Raw genomic sequence first — 17,771 nt, 5'->3', positions numbered from 1 at the left:
AACGATAAAAATAACGACTGTGACTAGAGCTAGCTTGGTAGCCGGTGGTGGTCATCCTACTACCGCAGTCTTCAGTTTGTGATTACTTATAGGTAGCAATGCAAAACCCGGCAAAGAACAATCATTCTAGTCACACCAGTAATCAGCAATGTCTTTTGGAATGGCCCGTTGTTGCGCCAGAAGTTGGTCAGTCGGTAAGCTTAATGTCGAGGATTGTGGATAAGCAGTAGAACCAAAAAATAAACCTAGTTGATAAAAATACTCTAAAACATGACAAAAAAGAACGTTATAAGGAAGTTTCAATAATAAAATAATCTTTTGGATAAAATTTATTTAAAAATATATATTTTATATTTAAACGATAAAAATGTGAATTATTTTTTACTATGTAATATAATTTATTATAGTGTAATATAATAATATATGTCTTAATATTAAAGTTTGTTAAAAACAAATTTGCATAAAAGGATTTTACAAATAATACCATATAATCATAAAACTGTAAACATACTATAATTATTGCCTTTAAAAGAATGCATTCTAAATAATAAAATCCATAAATATGTGCGAAACATAAAAACATTCCTCTAAACGGACTTTTTTACATAGTTGAAAATATGTAGTCATTTGTAAATTTTGAAGAGGGATAGTAATGTGTGTGATGTTAAACTTGTGACAACTTTTATACTTATTTGTAAGTACTAATTAACACGTTATATTATTCAGATTTTTAAGCAAATAGTGCTGAAGAAATTAGCTAATTATATAATATATAATAAGCAACTGAATTTATTGATAATTGATTTTATTATTTCAATATGCTTGTAGAGAATATGCCAAGAAAAAATTAAAAACAAAGCAAAACTATTTCTTTTTGTTACAATAATTAAGATGTAAATAAATATTATTAAATATAGTTGACTATTGATTGACAAAAATAAAATAAATATTAAATAAAGTGTGTTGACCATAAATAAACCGATTTGTGAATTTTTGAATTCAGAAGCATATAAAATATTTTACAAATCCTATTGTCCTGCAAATAATTAATGACGGAATTTTTTATCGCCTATTTTTGGAACTTGCGGTTATGAATCACACCACCACAAGATTGATAAATCACTCGGTCCTTGGTTAAGCGAGGCGCCATAGTTGGACTATGGATAGACTGGATCTACATTAAGTGGTCGTTATTCTAAATTATGAACTTGACTGAATTAGTTTTCTATAAATTCTTTATCCGTTACTTAATGAAAATCAATTATTATATCAAAATATCAAATTAAATCAATATCAATATCAAATATCAAAATTAATTATAAACAATTATTTTGTTCAATCAGTCATGAACTAATTAAGATAATTTAACTATTTCTTGTTTATCTATTAGGGGCCTGCACGTATTCCGATTATTTTTTCACATTAAAAAGGCTTTTGTTGAGAAAACTATACAATATATATTAATCAAAATATTTTAAATAATTTTTTTCCGATCTTTCTGGCAATATGGTTATACCGGGTCGAAAATAGGATAGGTTTGGTAGCGAATCATTTCCACCGTGTGTCATGCAGGAGGATGACTTTGGCGTCTACTACTAGAGTACGCTCAATTTGTTCAATTGGCGTCTGTAGACATGCAGCAACAGTAACAGTTTTATGCGAATAAACGAATATGCGAATTTTATGAATATTTTCTTGAGACGTACTAGTAAATCCACTTTTTACTGCCAGTCACCATACGCCCTAGAAAATTTCTTTTTGCTGGCAATGCTTGGTAAGCAATGAAACCGTGACGTTGAAATGATGCAAAATCACATTTTCAGTCATTCCATGTCGTAGGTATTTTCACTCCTTTTGGATCTTTCCCGTTGTAAGTCAACGTCTGATTGTCAAATTGCTCTCGGGCAGTTGATACGTCAAGTGGTAAGTTTACTGGGAATATTTAGAGTTTGGGCTGGGGTTTCGTCTAATAAATCTTGAAATTCATTGTTTGCATTTTTTGATCCTTCAGGCCGTTCTTTGTTATTAAATAAATTTGTAATAATTTCGTCACATTTTTTTGCTAAATGTGTTTAATGTTATTCAGCAGCAGAATTTTTGGATTGGGCATAGGGCAGTATCTGTAAGGTGTAGTAGCTGCTACTTCAACGACGACAAACGAAGTGTTATTGCAAAAAAACCAGCAATAACGAGTAACAGAAGCAAAGCCATTCTCTTATATCACAACGTATGACAACATTGGGTTACATGTTGTAAATATTTAAGGACCCACTGCTGTAGTATGAATGAGAAGTTCTGTGCACACAGCATATTTAATAATTTCTCATTACTACTTGTTTGCATCGGTACAGTATGAGTTGGTTAGTATACGGTTTTGAAATGCTGAAGAAGTGCGAAAATGGATCGATAGCAAATCAACATTGTTTTCGATATCCGACACGAAAAAATTGTTCAATATAATAAAAAATATTTTAATTACTATTTCTCGTACCAATTATCAATAAAAGACTTAAAAAAATACCATGAAAAGTACCTAATATTATTAGTATTTGACAGCAAAAACTGAATTTCGGTCATTGGGCTAGCTATAATTAATTAATTGCACACACACAATTAACAATTGTTAACAGAAGATGACCAAAATTTTTAGAGGAACTTCCATTAATTTCTTTTTGATACGCTGTGTGTCTGAAAATCGACCGATAATTGTTGCCAGCTAGCTGAAGATTTTTACGGTTGTCGACACAGTTTATAGTTAAAAATGGTGTTTTTCGCGATTAATATTCTCGAGTGTAGCGTGTGGGGGCTCATGTGGGCAGCGGGAAGTCGATTATCTTTCGTTAATAATCAAGGTAAAACAAGACTCGCGATGTAGAATTGGTGCGACTTGGTAAATAATTAAATTACTCTTCGGTAGTCCTGAGGGGATGCGAAATAATAGTGGGAACGCGTATGTCGAAATAGCTTCGATCTTATCAGCCTTGATATTTCATATAATATTATTTGTAAACTACAAATTATTCTTCTGTTTTCTCGCATTTAACTAGCCAGTGGTATTGGATATGAATAAGTGTTTCGATTCGAAAATATGTCTCTGTAAGTATTAATTAATTACATTATGAGAGTAAACTCATGCTGCAATAACTATATTATTGCTTTTGCTCATATAATAATTTACATTATACATTATACAATAACAAATACAATAACAACAAACAAATCTAAAATAATATAATTGTTTGGGTTCTTAAAATTAAATTATGAACAAAACAAATCTAATTTGTTGCTTGGCACCGACTTCAGTGTGATCAGTTGGTAGTAGTTATAATAATATTGTAAATGGATAAATAGCTTTAGGTAAGTATTAAGCTAAATGGTGTGTATATAGTAAAATATAAAATACGTGTAGTAGATAGGTTAAATAAGGTTTTTGTTTATTTTTATTTAGTTATACAACGATTATAATGTACATATTTTATTTTAAAATGTTTTTTTTTTGTGTTAACAATCAAAGTTTGATTATTTTTTAATTTTTAGTGAGCTCCTTATTTAATGTTTAAAGTCGGTTCAATTTTTTTTTATTGGTCCTCCTACTGTTGCGGTGGCTGCTGGGACATGGTCGTAAATTTATGTTTGTGATTGTTTGAAATTTGTGATTTTCCTAGGCAAGAGTGTAAAATCCGACAAGGAAAATGATCTCAGTCACGCCAGTAACCAGGCTGGGTAAGACCGGATGTCTTGTGGGATGATTTCTAAAGTTGGTCACTCGTCAGTCGGTAGGCTTAATGCTGAGGACCGTGGTTCGGAGCCCACGTTAAACTGTAGGTCCAGTCCAGGTAAACCCATAGTTGGTAAAAGGAGATTTTAAAATATATTTTAAAAAAAATTAAAAAAGAAATTATTAAAAATATTTTATACTAACAAATAATCATCGTTGGGGATCAGACGGTGTGAATGTGTTAAATTATTTTCATACATTGTTTCAGCGAAACCAATAATGTTGTTTTTGTTATTCAAAGCTTAATACTGCGTGTTAATAATTACAAATTTTTTCCTTATTATTACTGACTTAGATGTATGTGTCGTTTTGGCCTTTGTAAATGCATCAATAATCATCGAATCGCATATCTAATTTTGATGAGGAGAATGTGCAGTACTTACCGTTAATAACATTAGGGCATTAACTACCTTTGCGGTTTTAAGGTTGAAATTGTAAATAAAGCTATTCTAAACTATTTAGATTCATTTATATTTTTTAACAACCATTTTATACATACACAAAACAAATAATACAATTACAGATCAATAATTTTATTGCATTGTATAAGTTTAGTATATTGAATATTTCTCGCCATTTTCAAATTGGGTCGATAAACAAATAGATTAACTGATAGTTAAAAATATAGCGTAATTCCTTATCTAAGATAATATCCTATGTTGGATAAAATTAATCTCTCAGGTAAAAATCGATTTGGTATATTTACGTCAATAGACAACAAAACAGAGTCATCGTTAGTTCTACAAAGTTTTAACTTCTGGATTATGCTTCTATACAAATATAAATTAATAATCATTGTAGTTATATACGTTTGAAAAGTCGTATTTTTTAACCGACTTCAAAAAAGGAGGAGGTTCTACGTTCGGCTGCTTATATATATATGTATATATATATATATATATATATATATATATATATGTATACAAATATATATATATATATATATATATATATATATATATATACACACATATATATATATATATATATATATATATATATATATATATATATATATATATATGTGTATATATATATATATATATATAATGGAATAAGTGCACTTCCGAGGTGGTCTCATTAGAACCAAATCAGGATCTGTTGTGGGAATGGGGGAAAACCAAGGGAAAAGCTCAAATTTCAAAAGCACGTATAACGTTTCCACATATTTTTTATCCAAAATAATCATATATTTGTGTATAATGTTATTGCTGAGCTGATGTGACGGAAAATTGCTTCTATGGTTAAGGCGTTTAGCTCCCAAAAGGAGGTCGCGGGTTCGATTCCTGGCGGGGACAATAACTTTTTGTTGTTGTTTCGTTTGAACATTTGTCAAATCACCTAGGCTAGGTGGCGTGCCCTGGGACATACGGGCTGCGCCTTTACTTGGCCTACCCATTGTAATATTAAATAAAATAAGGGCATAATTTATTGAATAAATATCTAACACTAAAAAGAGAAAAATAAAAAAAATTTTAACAAAAAAATTGAACCGACTTCAAAAAATAAATAAGGATCTCACTAAAAATTAAAAAATAATCAAACTTTATATATAATAAACTAATTTTGATTACTTTTTAATTTTTAGTGAGCTCCTTATTTATTTTTTGTAGTCAATTTTTTTTGTTTAAAATATTTTTAAATTGTCAAATAGTATACACTGTCCTGTTATATTGGCTAAATTAGCAAACCAAAAATGTTCCGTTTGATTTCGTTTAAGAGATTGGTGTCGAAGATGCACCTTACTTTGGTTAACTATATGTTTAAAACATAGAAAAAAGAAAGAACATTTACAGTTAGTTGATGCGGAATCCTTGAATATTTAGTGAAATTGGAGAGAAACTGGCCTTTATAACGTTGGAATTCTATCGACGAATTTCAATATTAATTATTATATTAACAATATTATTATATTAATTCATTTAGCCATAATTGTTTTTGTAGAATATATATTTTACTTTGTTTAATACCCGTCAATAATCTGAAATTAAACTTAAACTAGGTAATGGTGACAATAAAAATAGAAATTGAACTAAATGTATTGTAATTTAATTTATTGTATTGTAATGCATTTAAATTGTAATAATGTACAAATAATAAATGTACAATTTGGGGATAGCTGTTTAACGATCTTTAATGAACTTCTCGAAGAGTAAATTTCGAAAACTAGCCTGTGAAAATGCTTAATGATTCAATAAATAATCTTTTTTTGTTTTTAGAGTTTTGGAGTAGATATAATAATGGCTTTTTTCTTTACAAGAATGTTATATTATTTATATGTTATATTTACTATTACAGTATAACATGTAGTCTTAAGCAGATGTTGTATGTCATGTTCCATTTAGACCTAGTCCATACCTGAAAAAGAGTATCAGTTTTTCTTCTTCATTTATTATGATTTATTTGAGTTAGTGTTACATTTTAATTCCATTACATTTACTATTTCATTATTTATCACTATCATCACACCCCCTCAATACTAACCTACACCGCTAATGTACTCAATAAATTACGCAGTTATTTTATTAAGTATTACATTGGGTAGGTAAAGTAAAGGTGAGTATGAGGAAAAATAGTATTAAAAAAATGATAGTTGAAAATAAAGAATCATTAAACAAAGGTGATTTGACAAATGTTTCAACCAAACTAGAACACTAAAACTATATACTGCTACAAACACTAATAAAGGCAGTTACCTGTAGTATTTCGACGGCTACCCATATGATACGGTTAGTGCTTAAAAAACAAACTGTAAATAACTTCAAAGTTACAATTAGTTGTTTGTACGTCCTCATTATTATTAAAGAAATATCTTTTAAATCCTAACCGATGACGAATTGTGTCTCCCGTCACATCAGCTCAACAATAACATTATATACAAATATCTCATTATTTTAGATTTAAAAAAAAATGAAAATATTGTACGTGCTTTTGAAATTTGACGGTTTTTCTCGATTTCCCTGAATTCTACCATCAGATCCTAACTTGGTTCCAATGGGACCACCTATTAAGTGGACGTGCTATTAAGTCGGAAGTGCACTCGAATAAAAACAGAATTTTGAAAATCGGTCCACAATTCGCAGATTAAAAAAAATATACAATCGAATATAGATCTTCTTATTTTACTGAAGTCTGTTAAAAAGGCAATCGTTCAATAGTGGCGACAATCAAACAATATTTAGGTGGAGTTCGGGCAAAGTCCCCCAGCCATAAAATGTTAGAGTTAGTAAGTAGAGTACTAGTAAGTAGAGTTTACACTAGAATAGGATCGCTTCCATTTCCATTTATTGGTTTTAAATTAAATTAAATGTTTTTGTTTTTAACTCTATGTCTTTCATATCTCATATACATAACATAACCTTTTAAACAAAAATGTTCTGTCTACCGTAAAAATGATTTTCCGGTCAAAATTAGGATCATAACGAGTAGTTAATTTGATAATAAAAACATGACCTGCACTGGCTACCTCTACACTTTCAAAATATACTAGATTTTTTCAATAACAGCTTTTTGTTTCAAGGTATTAAGATATACCTTAATGATCAACATGTTTTCTAAAAACTTATGATCCTTTACTGATAGGTATCCTAAAAATGAAATGAAATTATGTGAAATTTAATAATTATTTGTATTTTTAAATAGCTAATTATTTCAAGTTTTATTATATTTTGAGTGTAGAAATTCTTATTACTTTTTTAGAAATAAAAAAATAAGAATCAGTATTTTATGCTATTGTTATTTTTTATTTTATTTTTATGTGTATAAATGTCAGTAAACAATAACTGTTTCTGCCTGTGATAATTATAGACTGAAATCGTCAATGTTTTACATTATTTATTTTTTATTGATATTTATACACTGTACTTATAACGTACTTATTTTTTGCGCCCGAAAATAATATCGTCGGCCTAATTGGAATTTGTATACTACGTATTGAAAAAGAATACATATTTTAATTTTTTACGTACATACACAAGCTTGCACATATTACGTTTTGCCTAAAATTAGCACATTAACTAACCACAAGTTTGTTATATTGATAACATTCTCTTTAATTCAACATTATTTTTAGTAATTGTAAAAATACAATAATTTTATTTAACCACACAAAATAATTAGTCATTGTAGTTTTATCACTGTATTTGTTTTTATACTATACTAGTTGATCGGACAGTTGGGATATTGAATATGGACATTTTTAGTCCATATTTTTTGGCCGATATTTTTCGATATTTGTTTGAAAGAAGTATGGATAGTTGTAAATGAGAGTCGATGTCGAACTTTTAGTTATAAAATATCGATAACAAAAGCCTAGGGTTTTCGATGGAGAGTGTAGACCTTTTATTTTGGGATTTCTCCCTCCTGGTCATTACGTGCATTTTGCGTAGGAAAGTAGTACTGGAGCGGCAAAAAGTTCTACATGTATTAAACTTTTATTTTGAGATTTCTCCTCTCCGGTTATCAAGTGAATCTTGGGTGCTTTGGTGTCGAAAATGTGTATTGGCCGATATATCGATATTTTTTGAACAATAATTTTTAAATGTCTTAATATAAGTAATAACAATTCAAAAACATAATGTTTATTGTCATGTTTTTTATGTGTAAATAAATAATGTAATGTTTATTGGCCATGTAAAAAACATACATTTTCAAGATTGATTGACACACTTAATGACTGCCCTTGCGATTTATTTAACAACACTGCAAATGCAAGCCGCAATGAAAACTTTAATCGTTTAAAATCAAATGGCATGTCATTCGGAATGATAGGAATGCGTGGAATCAAATTATTTTCACCTTTCGCCCTTTTTCTCTTCATTTTCAACACTGTGACTTTCATAACGTTCTTCTTTCATTTATTCACCGTGAGCCGGGTGTCATTAGAACAAAATGCAAGACGTGGCCGGTTCATGTTGCGCAACATAATTACATCGATCCACTTTTAATTACAGATTATGAACTGGTAATCCAGATAATTCTAGTCAATCTAAAAATTCTGTTGGATAGTTGACAACACAATCTTGGTTAGTAACAGAAACAACCGATTTGTACGTCATGAATTCGTTAGTTTATCTCATTTTGAATCTGAAAATTTATTTCAAGATATCAAGATTTCTTGCAGCTAAAATACATTCGCTTGACCAAATATGTTTTTTGTAATTTTGAGCAATGTTTGGGAAAACCATCTCGATCAATTTGGGCAAAGAGATACCAATAACATGACAAAAATTAGCAAATAATGTAATATACTCAAATGATGTGTCAATCTACGATTTTGATATAGAACTTTTATTTTGAGTTTTCCTCGCCTTGGTGATTAAGTGAATGTAGCGTGGAAAAGTATAGTTGGAGTGAAAAATTATCAATATTATTAAAAATAAATATCGATATTTTTTATTCACCAATATATCGATATTCTTCTCCGCGGTTGACATTTCAGCAACCCATTTTATCAATTAAATGTATTGGGAATCCACATACTGATTTCTTTAGACAATTTTGTGTAAATATTTCTGTGCTAAATAACTGTATACCACTATTGACACTTAATATATGCTTATATATTTTAAAGATTTCGTCAGCTTTTTACATTATTGAATGACCATTGCGTGATTCATCTTTCACATAAAAAATGGTAGCACGAAAATCAACGAATAGCATTTCCGCGCAGTAGATTATAAAAGGTAAGAATCTAATTTTGGAGAATCCTGGCAAGCGCATTATAATCTAAGTTTTCGACGTTGCCAGTTCTTACATATTACACGTATATTTGAAGAATATTATATAAATAGATACAAAGTCACGTACCTAGGTTTACACTTCTACCGACTGTTCGGTTGGCTTTCCCAAATCCAGAAAACAATTCAGGAAGGGTCGAGGATAACAAACTTGCTATCTTCTCTGATCTGCCCTTATAGCAGACTTTCCATCTCCATCAAATGCTAATTTTACAAGATGTTAATCCGGTCTGTACTCCTCTACGTATCTAATGTCTACTCCAAGTTTGTTACACGCAACTAGGTGAAATGGCTTTTCAAAATAAGCTCCCCAGGCGAATCTAAAATGCTCAGTGGTTTGCCAGAAATAATCAAATTCACAGGGAAACTGACACTCCAGTAATTAAGCACTTCATATCTCAATCCTTCCACAAACAACAACTCAGCTGAAGTTCTTCTGAAAACGCGCTTGTTCGCGAGCTGTGAGCGTCACCACTAATCTCTACTTTTTAATGCTGCAACGACTTCATCCGTCGATGTAGTCATAACTTTTACCCCATATGACAGCACCCAGTCGTGTGTTAACTCAAGCTTGCGAATCAATAGTTTCTTTTACTATTCACATCCACATTATAAAATAATTTTGTAAGGAAAAAATAAAATTAAACAATATTTAATTATTTATCAATATAAATTAATAAAACATATAAAACTAAACATTACATTAACAAACCAAAGCTTTATATAGTGTATAATATATTTTTAATTATAAATTTAAAATAATTTTGAAAGGAAAAAAGAGAAAATAAAACGATATGTAAGATAACAAATATAGGTCTAGTTCACAAGCATCCATTTATCCTTTATCTTTCCATATTGCCATTGCTTAAATTATGTCAGATTTCACATCTATCTGATTTTAATAGAATGAACTGACCCAAGTCATTTTCATGCCCTATATTCCTTACCCTTTTGTGCCAGTTTTATACCATCTGGATAGGAAATATTGAAGTAACCTAAAAATAAGATGCATTTTTATTTTCAATTAACTAATAATTTTCATAATTAGTTATTTTAATAATGATACTTACTCGAAACTCTAGTCCGATGCCTAGAAAACAATAAAAATTTTAATTTAAAAGAGAAGTCCCAATTATTGGATTCTGAAATGGAACCGAGTTTATTGACTAAAACTGACTGGACTGGATGTTAGATATTCGTCTAATAGGAACGTCGATTCAAAATGTTGGATAAACATTGGAAGTTTTTTCTTCATCCGCTTGATATTAAATATTGCTTTTATGTTTTAAATTTAGCACTTAAAATATTTGAAAAAAATTTCTGGTTGAGCTGATGGTTTAACATTTTTTAAAAATATTTTGGAGTCTCCTTTTTCCCAACTAGGGTTTATCAGGGCTTGACCTACTGTTTAACGTGGGCTTCGAACCACGGTCCTCGACATTAAGCCTACCGACTGGCGAGTGACCAACTTAGAAACCATCCCGGAAGACATCCGATCTTATCCAGCTTGGTTACTGGCGTGATTGGGATCATATCCCTTGTCGGATTTTGCACTCTTGTCTAGGACAATTACAAATATTAAACAATCATAAACATACATTTACGATCATGTCCCGGCAGGATATCAACCCGTGACTATAGTAGATTAACATTTTTAAAGACAAAGTTATAGAAAATAACTTGGCTAAATTTTTAAAAATCTTTAAGTCATATCTCTTTATGGAAATAACCGTTTTAGAAGAACGAGTAATATTTATTTTTTATATTTTTCGCAGGAATGTATGTTATTTTGTTTAAAAATATCGCTAGCAACTAGCCACTGACTAACTAATTTTATTCAAAATAAGTTCACTACTTTAACATTATTATATGATATTAATACATATTTGTTTATTTTCAGAAATGTATTGTTCTTTATATTTTTATATGTCTCTAATACAACATATTAGGTAATAATTTCTGCATTTTTTTTTAATATATAATGTCACACTCACAGAAAGTCCGATAATGTTTATATAACAGTAAATAAAAAGGAAACATTAAATATGTAAATCTTTTTGGTACAATTTGCAGTAGTTATTTATACATCAACCGAAGGTCGTAAAGAGCCATGCGGCAAATTTTGTACTAATACCAAATCTCAAGTAAACATCTATGTTTACCCTTCATTAATAATGGCGCATTTCATTTGTCTACACAGAGATAAGATTTGTGGTATAAATCATTCGGGTGATCTAATATACAACTCAGTTAACCGCAGATTCGAGTAACGTTATATATAAATATTTTTTATTCTCTTCGGTTTAGTACTACGAATTTATTGTAAGGTTAATAGTATATGTCTACTGTAGAGAAAATGGTGTTGAGACTGTTCAAAAGACATGGTTCGGATCCGAACGCTCACCTAGAGAATCCTTGTGCACTCTCTGGATTAGATGGTTCACGTGAAGCCCCCTTAAGCCCGCAACAGGAGGAGAAAGAAGATGAAATACCACACAAATCTAGTAATGCTTAGAGATTATTCATTAACAAACATATTTGTATAAATGGCGTACTTTAAGGTTTCACCATGTTGGGAAAAAGCACTGTTGGGACCACCTTTGAGAAAAAAGAACATGATGGTGCTCAACTTCAAGATAAGGTATCCCTGGAAGAGATTATAAAACCCAAAGAGTCTCCCGTTAGTTTACGTGAGAAGTCTCACAACAGGATGAAAAGAAATGTGAAATGTGTGTCTGATAACATCGAACTTAAACAGGACCAGCTATTGAGTTATTTGACGATGATGAAACCGGCGGATGAAAATATTGCCACGGCTTTGGACACAACTACACAAAATCTGAGTTCCGATAACATAGCTGAAGAAAAAAAAACTAGACGATCAAAATTGCGATCTATGTTTACATTAAGGTAAATACCCATTATTTGCTAGTATCTTGGTTCTAAATAAATTTCAAATTTAATTTAAAATAAACAATTTTCTCTAAAAATTTGCTTTGTTTTAAATGAGTAATATACTAACCACAACCACTGTATGTAATCGTTATTGGATAACAGGAAAAACGTTTATATATAGTTTATTTTATGAATGACCAATGTATATTATATGTACTAGATATATATGTTTTATTGTTAGATAAGAAAATAGGGATTTTATGGCTTGACATTTTTTTAATCAATTACATTTTACATTAAATGTGCTAAGTAGAATCTTAATTTATAAAATAATTTATTTCTACTGTTCTGTTGACCTGCATTAATATAATATACAAGAAACGCGCGTACGAGTTCAATATATCAGTATGCATTTCCTAAATTAAAATAAAACTAAACTACTTAAGCTAAAGTAAGTAACACTTATACGTAACAATTATACAAAATTAACGCTTATACATAAGTTCTTGCGGTTTGGTTCGTATGAATCTTCTGGTTTCCTGCGTGTTGTCCAGTAGTTGTATTGCTTTCACGTTGCTGTGATTTAGTAACCTTATTTCATGTTTTAATGCAAAGTCTTGAATCACTTCGTAAATCCATTTGATTTCGAGGTCATTGTGCAGTTCTTCGTTGGTTACGCATTGGTAACTAATTGTAGAACTTTATGTCGACAGCGTGGATTACTAATTGGTTTGATGTTAGTGTAACCTCATATATATACTTCTTTGGTCCAAATTGGCTTTATGATTGAGTGATAAACCAATTTCTTTGATTTTAGGTCAAGTTGACAGTATCTTCCGACTAACTAGTACAATTGCTTGATTTTGAGTCTGATTTGCTCTGCTTTTTGTTTAAGATAAAGGACTTGAAATACCTTTCAAATATATTTTTTTTACTTAACACAATATACTATACACACAGTTACTATACCCTCTCCTCATTTGATTTAAATCATTTTCCGTCGATTGATGAGAATTATTAAAAATCTAATGGTGCTAGATGTGAAGAATAGGTTGAATGCTGCAAAAATGCGTGTGTTAATTTCGTTAGTTCAAACTTTAGAGCTGTGTCATGGCGTTGTTTTGTTGTAAAATGATTTTTCAAGTTTTTGTAAGTTTGGCGATGATATACGAACAAAATTCCGTTTATATCATAAGAATTGATCAAACATGTTTTATATCTGAACCTAAATTACTTTGGAAACATGGCATATATTAGCTAATGTTAATCTATCTCGACCATTAGATGATTGAACAAACAATGAAAAAAAATTCTTAATGAAATCATTTCATATTGAGCTAAAGCTTTATTGAACAATCTATTAATTTGTTAACTGTTATATTCCTCAAAGAATGTTTGCCGAAGTAAATTGCAATTCAGGCATTTATTTAATATAGTTCCTCTAAAATGTTGTTTAAATTGTGCAATTATTTAGGAACGTCTTTGTGACCATTAGATTAACGATTTTTCTTAAATTTCAAATAAAATTATTAGAAAAACCTATAAAACTAAAATGTTTTAGATCTAGAAGTAGAGGCAGCCAGGAAGTGGACGGTTTCAAAAAAATTAATCAGAAATCGTCCTCAACAGATAGCCTGTCTAGTTTACTTAATTACATTATTCCACGACGAAGACAGCATTCTAAATCACCATCCACGGTTACACAATTTAAATCTGATGAGAGTGGATATGGAAGCGATTCAACAAAATGTACCCCGATAGACTCTCCCATTGGATCAATCAAGTCACACGTCAGTCAGGTATTTTTTTTTTTAGATAAACACTAACAGAGAAAACTGAGAGTTGAATTTAATTTTTAGTCCAGTCAAGATAGTGAAAACGACAACGACGCAGATAAAACGCTGGTTGATAAAAATATGGGACCGTATAGAGACAAGAACGACCTTAGCGACGATACAGATACGGCTGAAGAGGAATTGGACAGAACATATACTTTCAATAAGTTTTATAGCAGGAGTCCTACAAAATATTTGACAAAAAAACGATCACGGTCGAGTTCAGGAGACGGGGATATTGAACGTAACTTGTCGGCAAGACGTAGCGTAAAACTGAAGAGAACCTTTAGTAAAAATGAAAAAGATGACGCTGAAAAGTTACAAATAACTTGTTGCGAAAAAATTAAAAATTTGAAAGTTAATGAAGACAGAATGGATACGACACATCAGAGTTGTTCCAGTATTCTAGAAAAAGAATTTAAATGTGTTAGGTTGAAGGTGAAGAAGGGCGAATCCATAGGTTTAAAAATACATCCTCAAATAAATGACAATAGCACTAGTACTTATATCATTTCGGAAATTATGGAAAATTCCGTAGCATCAAGGTGAGTTTTATTGACTTTTGTTTTTGTTAAGTTGTGCATTAAAAAATTATTAAAACTGTAGATTTGCCATTTTGCCGGCTGCACACATACGCCTGATTTATCTTCGAGAATTGTTATAAATTATATATATTTATATATATTTTATATTATGTATTTATAATAACCATGGTTTCAACAATACTTACAGGACATGTAGTTGAATGTCTGAATAAAAAAACATTATTCGCAATAGCAAAAGTGAAGGCAAGTCTGCGGCGTGCAAAATGTTAAATATCATTAATAATATGTTATAATATCGTATGCAACTTTTGTATAAATAAATATTTAAAAAGAGTTATAATACTTTGATATATTTTTTAGAAACGATCTTTTAAAAGTTAACGATGAAGTGATAAAAGTCAATGGTATCAGAATCAAGGGGTTGGATCAAAGCATTGTCAAAACCCATTTTCAACCAAGAAACGACGAATTAGAATTAGTCATTTCAAGAACGCCCTGTAAAACTCCAACCAAAGTTTCAAAAAAGCGATCAAACTCATTTCGAGCTTTTCTGGGTAGGTCTAGTGCCTTATTGAGTCCCAAAAAAGATAATTTCGTCATTAAAAAGAAAAATATGGGAGTCAGTAATACCCACACAAATTATCTAGTGGAGAATGAATGCAAAACTGTAGAAGTAACACGTAAACATTTTGGCAGTAAAGGCAGCTATAATGCTTTAGAGAAGAGCCAGAGTACCACTGTTTTATCAAAACCAAAATACGTCGGATTATCTGACATACTTAAACCAAAAACCAATATAGAAACAAAAGTAACATTTAGTGAAAAAAACACACTAGAAAAATGTAAATCTTTGTCACCCATTGTCGTCAAATCGCCTTCATTTTCTAAGACTAAAACATCCCCAGTTCCTCCTTTACCAGTACGACCAAAATCATGTTGCTCTTCTCCAACATCAAATGGAAAACCAATAACTTCTTATGGAATGAGAAAATTTTCAATATCTTCACAGTCAAAACAAATATCTCAACCAGTACCAATTTGTCAAAAGACTGTTTCAAAATTAGGTGATAAAACCTGTACATTTGTCAAAGGCCCGGGTCATAAAAGTTTAGGATTTTCTATTGTCGGCGGCAAAGATTCACCTAAAGGTCCAATGGGTGTTTATGTCAAAACAATATTCAAGGATGGACAAGCTGCAGAATCCAGAGTTCTGCAAGAAGGTAACATATTTAATAAATATAATGAATATAACAATATATCAAGTTACTTTTAGGTGATGAACTTCTTTCAATCAACGGGAAATCCTTTAAAGGACTAACGCACATAGAGGCAGTTAATTTATTTAAAAGTGTTAAATCTGGTGAAATAGTAATAGATGTAGCTAGCCGACATCATTGTAAAGCTTATGCCAATTCGGTATAGACTGATAAAGGTATTGTGGACGTAACATTAAAAGCGCTTCATAAAAAATTAAACATGAGATATCCTAAATAAAATAAAATAAATAAAATTTGGTAAGTATTGTAACTGTAAATTCAATCGATCGCAATTACATTTCTAAATAGTAGTCATAAAATTTTAAAAATTAAGGATTTATATGAGGCGCTTGATTTAAAAAGAAGAAAGATAAAAGGTTAACAACGTAACAAGTAACTTTAAAAATGTTAATTGTTGTCTAAGTTGAGCAACTTCTACATCTTGAGTAAAAATGCACAATATACAAAAATTGTTTGTAATTTGAGTACTGCTGGAAAATTTAGAGAAATTATTTTTGCTGTTATTCGTAGATTTGATTCTACTTAATATATATTGCCAGACTTATCTTAATTAAATTCAGTGATTTAATAATATACAATTTCACAATAATAAACTTTTGTGGTTTTTTTGTTCGCTGTTGTGACATATTAATAGTAATAATCACTTAAAGAATATTTAATATTATTGTTCCGGTCATGTATTTGAATCGTCTTATGTGTTACGATATGTTCTTGAAGTCATGTTTGTATTATATTTCGTAAAATGCCTCAAAAGTTATATTTTGAAACCAAAATGTAGAATCTAAGACTAAATAGCACATAATTATATAATGAAACTAGAATACCAATAAAAATAATTTCTCAATGTAAAGCTTTAAATAGCTTTATTTATAAAAATATTTCTTATTATATTTACATATAATGGCTACTAAAGTTTAAAATTATTTGTGGTATTTCGGCAATTATTTTGACGACTTATATAGTCAGCTATACGAAATGAGATGATTCTTTACGATCGATTTGTTAATATTATTTACCTGTACTGATATTAACTGCTTCAATTATTTCTAAATTACATTAATTTAATGTTATCTAAAATTGTTATGTAATTTTCTATTCTTTTTAAACATTTCTTCTTCTTAAAAAGTATTTCTAAAATGTATATATTTTTATTCATTGTAAAAAAATTACCGTTGTAAATTAATTGTCAAAAATATTTATTTATTTATTAAAATATTTATTAATAGAATAACACGTTATGTTCATTAATTAAAACTATATCACATTTGTAGAATCTGACAAATTAGTTTTGTAGTGTTTAGTAATATTAATAGACTGATTGTATTGTTAATAATAATTTATACCTCGAAGTTGATTAACCAATAAATGGTTTAATATTGTTTGTAAAATATTGTTTTACTTGAACAATAGATAATAGTTGAGACACTTCAGGTAAACCTGAAGTGTATTTAACCTCTATAGATGGGTTATGTTAACACATATTTTGTATTTGTATTTCAATTACTTTTTAAAACTGTAATGTGTCATTTGTGTTTTAAATACCTGACGCTGATACATTTTGTAATTAGTATTTCAAATGCTATGGCTTCAAATTGAATTTGAAAATAAATACATTTAACGATCTTATTAATAGGTACGTTTTACAAAAAATAACAACTCGGTTTTCGTAAGCAAAATAGCGACTGTTACTTATGTCAATTTTT

General features: G+C 29.7%; 1 protein-coding gene across 2 annotated transcripts; it reads left to right on the top strand.

Moving 5' to 3' along the window:
• Positions 1 to 633: 633 nt before the first annotated feature.
• Positions 634 to 17,456, top strand: LOC143199322 (uncharacterized). 2 transcript variants are annotated; one of them, XM_076409059.1, is made up of 7 exons: positions 634 to 694; positions 11,868 to 12,020; positions 12,078 to 12,426; positions 13,973 to 14,210; positions 14,271 to 14,791; positions 15,152 to 16,011; positions 16,065 to 17,456. In XM_076409059.1, exons 2-7 carry the CDS (start codon positions 11,873 to 11,875, stop codon positions 16,211 to 16,213), a joined length of 2,265 nt encoding a protein of 754 aa, XP_076265174.1. In that variant the 5' UTR covers positions 634 to 694; positions 11,868 to 11,872; the 3' UTR covers positions 16,214 to 17,456. The 2 variants fall into 2 exon arrangements, with proteins under 2 accessions (XP_076265174.1, XP_076265165.1); XM_076409050.1 differs by lacking the exon at positions 634 to 694 and adding an exon at positions 2,856 to 3,096.
• Positions 17,457 to 17,771: the final 315 nt, after the last annotated feature.

The sequence above is a fragment of the Rhynchophorus ferrugineus genome, unplaced genomic scaffold, assembly GCF_030347505.1.
Source record: "Rhynchophorus ferrugineus isolate W39M unplaced genomic scaffold, kcgeb_rfMv2 rfM1, whole genome shotgun sequence".
Classification (NCBI taxonomy): Eukaryota; Metazoa; Arthropoda; class Insecta; order Coleoptera; family Curculionidae; genus Rhynchophorus; species Rhynchophorus ferrugineus.
The sequence above is the reverse complement of the archived record's forward strand: the minus strand, read 5'-3'. Positions and strand labels throughout refer to the sequence as shown.

What these genes read in the sequence shown, in the direction of transcription:
- LOC143199322 (XM_076409059.1), top strand. Translation starts at nt 11,873, where the DNA reads ATGGTGTTGAGACTGTTCAAAAGACATGGTTCGGATCCGAACGCTCAC. An exon ending in TGAAATACCACACAAATCTA is followed by an intron (nt 12,021 to 12,077) that starts GTAATGCTTAGA and finishes GCGTACTTTAAG; the next exon opens with GTTTCACCATGTTGGGAAAA. An exon ending in ATCCAGAGTTCTGCAAGAAG is followed by an intron (nt 16,012 to 16,064) that starts GTAACATATTTA and finishes AGTTACTTTTAG; the next exon opens with GTGATGAACTTCTTTCAATC.